This window comes from Frieseomelitta varia, unplaced genomic scaffold (assembly GCF_011392965.1).
Source record: "Frieseomelitta varia isolate USP_RPSP 00005682 unplaced genomic scaffold, Fvar_1.2 scaffold_338, whole genome shotgun sequence".
NCBI lineage: Eukaryota > Metazoa > Arthropoda > Insecta > Hymenoptera > Apidae > Frieseomelitta > Frieseomelitta varia.
This window is the reverse complement of record NW_025110077.1, coordinates 18,298-28,631: the sequence shown is the minus strand read 5'-3', so window position 1 is coordinate 28,631 and position 10,334 is coordinate 18,298. Positions and strand designations below refer to the sequence as shown.

The 10,334-nt window shown below is 29.2% G+C and overlaps 1 protein-coding gene across 3 annotated transcripts in view; it reads right to left on the bottom strand.

Moving 5' to 3' along the window:
- Positions 1-9,822, bottom strand: part of LOC122530329 (hrp65 protein-like) — a 17,699-nt gene extending 7,877 nt beyond the window's left edge. For 2 of the 3 annotated variants that reach the window (XM_043657173.1, XM_043657174.1), the window contains exons 1-8: positions 9,478-9,822; positions 5,826-6,002; positions 5,169-5,387; positions 4,678-4,976; positions 4,132-4,427; positions 3,853-4,043; positions 3,460-3,556; positions 3,170-3,189 (exon numbers count right to left, since the gene is read on the bottom strand). In XM_043657173.1, coding sequence (XP_043513108.1) covers positions 3,170-3,189; positions 3,460-3,556; positions 3,853-4,043; positions 4,132-4,427; positions 4,678-4,976; positions 5,169-5,387; positions 5,826-6,002; positions 9,478-9,675 — 1,497 coding nt within the window. In that variant the 5' untranslated portion in view covers positions 9,676-9,822. Of the gene's footprint in view, positions 1-23; positions 320-3,169; positions 3,190-3,459; positions 3,557-3,852; positions 4,044-4,131; positions 4,428-4,677; positions 4,977-5,168; positions 5,388-5,825; positions 6,003-9,477 lie in introns of all 3 variants that reach the window. The other variant, XM_043657171.1, reaches the window with a different exon arrangement.
- Between the last annotated feature and the right edge of the window lie 512 nt (positions 9,823-10,334).

Genomic DNA, 10,334 nt, shown 5'->3' with positions numbered 1-10,334 from the left:
AAAAAAAAAAAAAAAAAAAAAAAAAAAAAAAAAGAGCAGAATACTCAATTGTGGAAGGCGGTATACAATTTGAATATGCTGCAATGTTACGGCAACATTTTTAATAACGTCTTCGTTTGTTAGGATAATCATCCTGACGATTACGATCATTTCCACCTTGCCAACGTCCACTGCCACCACTACCTCCACGACCACCACCCATATTACCCATATCGACCCTCATGTCCATCAAATCCATTATTTGACTACGATCGTCATTGTAACCCCCACGGCTACCACGATCCATACTATTATAAGCATCCATGAAAGACTTTGGATCCTAATCATCATAGCAGAGAAATGTGAATTTAATTACGGTTGCGCGTCAAAAGTAAAGGCAAAACGATATTTCAAGGACGGAGCAGTCCAAAAGTCACGTGCCGATAATGTCACCGAAATGATATGCCAACGATTTTCGTTTAATACGATGAACAACGGTGTTTTGTAGATTTTGGATGTACCATAAATACATTTCACAGTTCAGGGCGACCATCCATGTTTCACAGCAGCACAGGTCATCGTCAATTTTCGTCAAATCACATAGAAAAGAAAGGGGAAACACAATGTTAGATGTTGTTTGTACGTACAACATTAGTAGAATGGAATGTGTGAATAACACACGCGCTAAAACAGATCATAGATACGAATAATGTTATACTGCTTTCCGAGTATATCTTTTTTTTCTCTCTCTTTCTCTCTCAGTACCAATTAGTCTTATTAAACCAAGCAAATGCCCAACATACCATCGGCAATGATTGAACAAATCATCATCGACGTCGGTACACGTTTCGTGAAATAGAGATTCGAGTACTCTGTATAATATAATACTTCTTTCGCATATGCATTGTTTCGCATGAATTTGTTCATTTAAATTCACCCTTAATTTCATAAATCACAATTAAAAGCTTAGTACTGCTTTCGGAATTAAAGTGGGTATATATCACTAAATTCCTATTATAATTTAATTAAAATGGTATTTGTCACGCCACGCGTCACTAGGAAAATTCCTCTGAGATTATTAAAAAAAAAAAAAAATTTTTAACGCAGCAGATGTCAGACTCCAAATTAATTCCAAGTGCTCGTTAGACTTACTTCTATGCGTCTACAGAGTAGAAACTAGAAAGGAGCCCATGAATTGCATACGAGATTTTTAATTAAAATGCCTAACATTTAGTTGCAACACCTCCCAAAAACACGATCGTTCTATTGTAAGAATAACAAGTATCGTGTCGTGTTAGTTACGCATCAGTAGCGATAACGTTGTGGTTAATATTGGTATAATTTTGCACAATTCTGAAGTTTGAATATTGGTACAAGCGGCAAAGAGACGTGATCAGGATCTCTAAGCAAGCTTTATACAATATATATAATACAGAATTGTGTACACGTATTAATGTAATATGTAATATTATATATATAACAGTTTATAATACGTAATTTAAAATATAAAAACTTCACACAGATTGATACAACGATAAAAACTTGAAGATATATTCCCTCGAGTATAAATTATGTACAATAAAAATTATTTTAAGCTTTGTTACTTATTGTAAATCAAAATTAATTTCGTTATACTCAGAAACGATGTTTAAATTATACTTCAACTTTAAATAACATCTTTATAAGGAAAAAATAAATATAGTTTCTGAATATAACCGACTATATTTTATTAATAATTCATGTTGGGCATTTGTTGGTTAATAACATATTACTATGGAACTATTTAAACGTAGATATATATAAATTTAATTTTAACCGGATTTTTCCAGATTTCTGTGCGTTTAAAAGATCTATATATTAGTTCCATAGTAACTTTTATGCAACATAGCTAATTTTTTAATATAACTAGAGAAAATAGAACAGAGCCTTCTGTCTGCAAGCATATGGAGAAACCAATGAAGCATAAAGTATTAATTCAGTTTTAGCTCTTATTGATATATTTCATTGATAAATGCCTAGAAAATATATCCCTGTCGTATTTAAAAATTTCCAAGTTTTGTTTATAAAGGATTTATTCGAATTGAATAGATCATGTTATCAGTGAACTAGAAAAACCAGATTCCCTCAGATATTTAAAAATCATAGGATAAAATTCATATCCTACGGGCAAAAGTCAAGTCCTCAAGAATTGGTCATGTACGGTGTACATAGAAATAATGATTGCTGTTTAAATGTACTGTTGTAATTTGCAGTACAATTAAAAAATTAAAGATTCAAGCACATAGTGAAAGAATTTATACAATAAGGCCCTAACCTACCTAGGTAATTTGTATCTTAAATTATACACGTAGAATTAATAACAATTCCCTAACATTTCTTCAAATTTTTATATATTTATCAGTTTTGAACACCCGCGGTTAATTTAACAGCTTTGAATATTAATAAATGTCACCATGATAAAATCTTCCAAATAGATACTTCAAGATATAAAACAATCTTAATAAAATTTTTATAAGAATTTCATGAAACGTGAAAAATATAATACGCTTCAATGGTTGTTTACAGTTGATAGCAGTATGTAGAAAAAATGACACGTGTTCTTGTAAAAGAAAGAAGTGCGGTAATATGTTATATGAAGGTAGATAAAAGATTTCAAATATAAGGTGTAATGAATATTTTCCTTATTAGATCACGAAACAATACTTCAGTTTCATGAAGACAGAGTCACAGTGGGAAATAGATCCCTGTTTAGTAGAAAATTTTAATTGTAATGCCCATTGACACCTCCACATGTTATAGCCAATTGATTAAACTTGTAATGTGAGATGCGTATATGATATTAATCTGATTTTAATTTGAATCTGGTTGGCATTGTTGCAGACATTAGAACCCTGCTATATTGAAAAGCATGCTTCATGGAAATTCGTAACTTCTTGTTACTTATGTTTCTCGCAAAAGTGTTTGCTAGCAATAGAATGGTTCTTTTTACCATGCAAAGACACAACCTAATTTTTTTCTAGCAAAAAATTCCCTATATATGTATAATTTGTTTCGTAGAATCGTCAAATAGAAATGCACATAGGTTATCAAAGAAATGGCTTCAGAAAATTCAAATAACTTGTGAAAAAAAAAATATATATATATGTGTATATACGTGTTTATAAAATGATAATTTAAATGGATACATTACCACTGGCATGCTGCTTCCACCTACAATAAAGTAAAATGTAGAATTAAGAATAGTTTTAAGAAAGTGTTCCGTACAGAAATTTTATATTTGATAAAAATATATAAGACCAATATAAAATACAAATTTTTTGAAAGAAAAATTAATTTAATTCAATGATATTAAATAGATAGCGTTTTATGCTAGAGAGAAATATTAAAATTTGCAAATTTGTTATTTCGTATGCATATTAATAAAAATTCAACATTTAATTTAATCAAATGTTCTCAAACGTTTGAAACCAACGTACTTACCATCAGGCTGTCCATATCCATCACGATCACTATTACTGACGGAATCATAATTTTTTCCTCCCATTCCACCTCCTCCGCCGCCCCTCATCGCTTGTTCCTTAAATTTAAAAGGAATATAACCCTAAGCATTAGTAAACAATATATTAATAATTAAATATCATAAACAATTTTTAAATACTTTAAAATAATATAATACGCTATCATTTCTTTCTCTATGATGGTAATAATAAATAAAAGAAAATAAATACTGTTTCAAATATACAAATTTTCTAATAATCTAATAATCTTTAAAATAATTTGATATTTATCAATTATCCTTATAGTATAGATACATTCAAATTTCAATTTATTATCACGAAAATTTTCTTTAATCAAAACTCTTAATATAATCACCTGCATGAACAAATTATTTTCCTGTTGACGCCTATGTAGCTCTTCTTCTTGTCTTCTAATACGCATTGCCATTTCTTCTTGCTGTCTCCTTCGTAATTCTTCTTCGCGCGTTCTTTGTTCCTCGGCCTGTCTTTCTTTCATTTCCCATTCTCTTTTTTGCCTCTCGCGATCGGCCTCACGCATGCGCAATTCTGCAATTAATCAAGATCGATTTATAAAACAAGAAACATTGTTTATAATATCAAAGCAATATTTTTTTAATTGCTTTTAAATACTTACGCTCCCTTAACAATTCAGTCTCGTGTTCATATCGTGCAAACTCCATTTGAGCTTCCAATTTTTCTTCCTCCATTGCCATTTCTCTCTTTAACGCTTCTTCTTTTTGTTTGTACAATTCATGGAGCTGTTTCCACCTCGTTCCATACTCATGTTCGAAACTTCCTATCTGCGCAAACCTTGGTCCGATATCACGAGCTTTAAAGAATTCTGGATTTTTACGAGGCAAGGTTTTATCTGGATAACCATCAATGTCATCTTGTTGCTCAAATGGTTCAACAACTACGGGACGTAAAGACCTGTAAAATAAATATTTCATATATTTTGCCATACTTTCTTCGAGTCAATAAAATTATTTTTAAAATGAAATTTTGTATTCCAATCTTCGGCACACAATACAAACATATATTGTATCATGCTTCCATCGGGAATTATTTTTCTCTTCCCCAATATGTTAAATATTGGCACTCGTTAAGAAAATCAGTTCGTCAACAAGCGTGGCTTTGGGGACAGGGAACAACTTTTTTTATTTACAGTAAAAAGACGTACGCCGTAAGGAAGTAGCATCCTTCCGTACACTTTCGTAGAGCAAGTTGAGCTGATGGTTTTCTGCAAAATTCTACGATTCCTTCTCCGGTAGACTTCCCTCTATCATCTACAATAACTATCGCACGTTCAATTTCACCAAAGACGCTGAATGCTCTCTCGAGTAATTCGTTCGACACCCAAGGTGTAAGATTCTTAACTTTAATTTGTGAGTAAGGAGCAAAACGCACTTTGAGCGCACGTCCTTTTCGCATTGTACCATCCAATTCGTGTTTTGCTTTCTCGGCGTTTACCCTGTAATCCTGTAAAATGAAAATAAGTTATAGTTTAACACGATATATGTTATACACACACATATATATAACAAATGTAAAACAATCATATATAAAAAACAGCCAAAATTTATTATCATTTTCTGTCAAACGGTAATTATTTTAATCATTTTGTTTGTATAAAAACATTAAAAAACATTTAAAAAAAAATTGGACTCTTACCATTCTAAGAAATGCGAAATTCTTTTCCTTATTTACAAAAAGTTCGGATATTTCACCGTATTGTTGAAACATCTGTTGAATTTCTTCGTCCGTGACATCGTTTGTCAAATTTCCGATATATAAACGATTACGACCACTGAATTTCTTTTCTGTGGTTTCTTGAGGTGGTAGATCGTGCGTAGGCCCGCTAATAGCCATAATTCGCTCCATCAACCGATCCTAAATATTTCAAAAATATGGATACTGTTATAATAAAAGATTACAAGTTATTATGAACGAGGAAAAAAAAATACATCTATTAATACATATAGATTAATGTTTGGACGTTTATTTCTAATTCATGGCCTGTTATGACCGTTATATTTCCGATTACGCATTTGCAAAATTTTGCAAAAATAACAAGAATTAAAAGAGAAACGTGTAAAATTTTAAAATACAATACCAATGACAATGACGAATGAGATTTGATTTTGAGTTTGTAAATTTCCATCGTCATTTTTTTAATGTAATGAACAATAATGTAATAATGTATGAGAAATATTTTTATAACTTATAATGGCTTACTATTGACTTTCATTTGAATAAAAGATCACGTGAAATGTATACTCCTGTTCAATTGAGAAAATAAAACATGACTTTTTTCTAGTTTATACTTACATCTTGTGAGCGGTTTGCCATGTTTCTTTCAATACCTCCGCGACCACCTCTACCACCACGCATTCCACCACCGCGTCCAATACCCATACCACCTCCCATACCCCCACCCATTCCTTCATTCATTGCACTGTCCATACCTCCATCCATACTTCCATGAATGGGATCGTTCATTTTCATCTGAAACAATCATTTCACAAATGAATCTTTTTCAGCAATTTTTTAATCGCATTATATGCGAAGTGACGAAATTTTTAGCAAATGATGGGCGAGAACTCGAAAATATCAGATTGGATTGGGTATTTTTTCAGATTTGGATTCTCTACAGAATTGGGTGACTCGGAAACTAGCGTTTTTATACGAAAATTTTAAATAAAATGTTACGTCTAGGTATGATATATTTTATGAATTATTTTTTATCTTTTATAATATAATATAATATAATATAATATAATATAATATAACATAACATAATATATAACATAATATAATACAACATAATATAATATATTCAGAATTTTCGGGAAATCTGACTCGGCCCAATCATGTCCCAATATTTCCAATATAATGAGATAATACTAATCATACGAAATAGAATAAGGATTTGAATATTTATATGCAGGATGTATCACAAACCGATTGAGCAATCTACATGCAAAAATGAATCGAAAAAGAGAGGATAAATTTTGTTCCATCTTTTTTACGTCGAGAAAACCAAGTTCAAGAGTTTATCAACTACTGTAATAAAATACAATATTAATACGCACTTCTACTTATAAGCCAATTTTCGATTAAACATATACGAATTCAATTTTTTTTAAAGTAAGGCGTTAGACCTTGAAATAAAAATTTTATTTAAAAAAAATTTTATAAAATAAAAATTTTTTATTTAAAAAATATTTTATAAAATAAAAATTTTATATTTTTCTCTTAGAGTAACCTCTTATATTTTTCTCTTAGAGTAACCTCTCACTGATTATTCACATCCTGATATTAGCTAAATTCCAATACTTGATAAAATTTCATTCTTTCTTTCAGACTTATTTTTGTATGTACAATTATCTCTCTTGTTTACGTTTTGTGGATCTTCTTTCTTACTTCTGAATAAACTCGAATAGAAAAACATTGGTTGAGAACACGGTTGGTAAAAAAAAAAAAAAAAAAAAAACCACAAAGAAAGTTTATTGATATTATAGTCCGTTCAAAAAATTGTCAGTAGAAATAAACAAAACATCCGCGCGTAATAGATGCATCTATAATAAATGTAACAAATTTTGATTTAACACTTTTCCAAAATCTAAATAAAACTTCATATTCTTTATAGAGTATTAAAATTATTTGCAATAAAATTAAAGACAATAATTTGTCTATTTAAATACTATCATGATACTTTAAATTTCATGTGTAATAAATTGCAACAAACAGAGAAAAATATAGAAACAAAACTCTATTTCTTGCTTTTTTTTAAAAACAAGATTGGATATTAATTTTATAACATTGTGTTTTTTTTTAGAAGGCAGTACTAAGACGTATCTGCCATTGTAAAAGTCTTTTACAAATATAGAAAAATAATAGAACATGTAAAAATATTTTTTATTATTCATGGTCACTCCTTGCAGGTTGAAGAAGAATTTACATATTAGATTTATAAGTATATCTATTATATTAAATAAAAATTTCTTAATATACATTCAAAGTTTTTACTTGACATGTTTAAGAATACATCATTATTGATGTAAAATATATTCAAAGACCAATAAAATAAAATAATTAAAGTAAAACGTATCATTTTAATCAAACATACCATATTTAACAATCAAATCTAATAAAATATAAAAACTTGAATCTAATCATTGAAGAACATGTTTCTAACTTTAAGTCAAACTGCTTTGGATATTTTGTCAGTACTAACCACAATTATTCCAAAAAAGAAACAAGCAATTGAAGCAAAACGAGCTTCAATGTGTTTGAAATCATAAATATCTTTTTATAAAAAAATAAATAAAAAGACAAACATTTGTTATTTTCTTATAATAGGAAGTATTATTATTAATTTGCTTTAATCTCTAGAGTCTCAACATGAAACTCGTAAGTGTTAAAGCTTTGTAGGCTTAAGCTTTATGTAATGCTAACTTTCATTTTGTACGTGGAATGCCAGGTATGCTAAATATTAATGTACATAGTTACAATATTCTGACTGTACATAATTATTTAAGAGCAATATATTTATATATATACATATATATATTTATAATTTAGATAATAATATATCATAGCCATCACATTAACCATTAAAGTGCATATTTTTATGCATTTCTAGATAATTTTAATATGTAAAATTACATATAATGTACATACTTTACAAAATATCCAAATACTATTATAACACTCAATATATAAAACAACTTTCTACCGAGATTGTAATTTCAAAAAATATGAATTTACATAAAAATCTGTAGTCTAATAATCATTTTTTACAAGATGATTGTTAATATGTAATATTGTTAAATTGTAAATGTGTATTATATATCATCATGTGTAACAATTATCAAGTTGTTGCAATGAAATTTAAAAATAATTGCCAAGTGCAAAGGGTTGCATTAAATTTTCAAGATTTAAACTTTATATAATACTACAGCATACATATACGTTTATACAGATCAAATGTACTATCATATTAAAAGAGCTGATCTAAGAAGATCATCAATAATGATTAAATAAACCCTTTCAACTGACATTGTGACTTATTTTTCTGAACAAATATATGCACTCATAGTTCTCAAAGAGTTTACATTATCTCTGCACTAAAATACGAATGTTGAAAATCTTATAATTTGACAATTTTTGAAACGATAGAAATCGTATATTTAAATACTTTTGTTAATTTAGTATACTTTTGCATGTTTTAATACATATAAATTATTGAGTTATCAGCACTAGAGTAGTTAAATTAGCTCAAATTTTCAATAATGTTTAATTTCAAATTTCTACTTAAAACCTAAAAAATTTATATTTGCTCCAAGTACGCTAATAAAGATTGGTATCGACTTGGGTATCGATAGACAATTAAAATTTTTTAAACCACGTGTCGTGAAGTTAAGAATACTCTTCTACCATCTTAATTTTCGTACGCGCCATTTTGTATTACACTGACGAAAAATCAATATATACATTAATTATTTCCAACATATAGAAATGTGGTAAAGAACGATTTTTATTGATGATAAATTTTACCCATACGTAATAAAATTATTCATAACATTTAAAAAAAATGCTTATTTTTTATCAGCGCTCGTCTTTTAAGATATACACTTAATATGTAATTTAAGAAATGTTTGTACAATTACCAATTACTTGTAAATTAATAATTACGTTCAGTGCATATTTTTAAGATATAGTCAACTATATAGTACACAGTATGACAAAAATACATTAGCGTTATTTCAATTGTAATATTACAGTAAATCGCTAAATATGTAACGAACAAATAAAAATTGCAATTACGAATAACGACGTTCGATTTATTGAAGAAATATAAGTGTTAATATAAAAAACCGGTCATATTACGCATCAGTTTACAGCAAATATGGCGGAAGTGTGAAGAGCATAATTTCGAAATATACGTATATAAAAAAGGAATATATGAAATTCTTACCGGTCCATCGTTATTTCTGTTTCCTCCGCCCATTCCACCGCCACGTCCACCAGAAAAACGTGTTCCTCCTTTTCGACCACGCGGACCGCGATTACCGCCACCGGGAGGATTTCGTTCCCGTACATTTTCGTTACTATTTTCCGTAGATGTGTTCTGCGGTTCAGGTTTTATTAAATTAGGCGATTCAGTTCCTGCCATTGTCCGTTCGAATGGAAAACAGCAATTGTTAACAGCAAAATTCTTCGTGGAAAAAAAAAAGTATAACACTCGCTCGCCACTTCCCTGCGAAACGAAGCGTTCGCTATGGCGTCCAACAACGAAGAGAACAAAGTCGAAATCTACTAGAGAATCGTCACACAGTCGCACTATGTACTTTCGTTTTCAATGCATTATGGGTACATCCCTTCAACAACACGATTGGTCGTTTCGTCAATGCGGATTGCGCTTGATTGGCTGGTTTAAACAGACGCAACGTTGCCACGTATAAATGTACGAAATTAACCGGAAGTAATATTTTAACTACATAATTTTATAGTTATCCTTGATATTCAGTAACGTTTATTTTTATTTACTATGTACTGTGTTAAGAGATGTACTTTATATTTTAAATGATATAATATGTTTTACAATGTTAGATGTAATCATGTATTTTGAAGTGACATACATTTTTTTGAACTTGATGAACGTAGTATGTAAATCGTTTCGAAATGTAATTTATTTCTGAGATCGATTGAATTTGTGATTTATTTTTTTGATTATATGATAAATTTTAACAAAAATACGAGTTTTAACGTATATTTATACGTATGTATAAAATTCATATTGTATTTATTGTAGAAATATCAGATTGATGTATT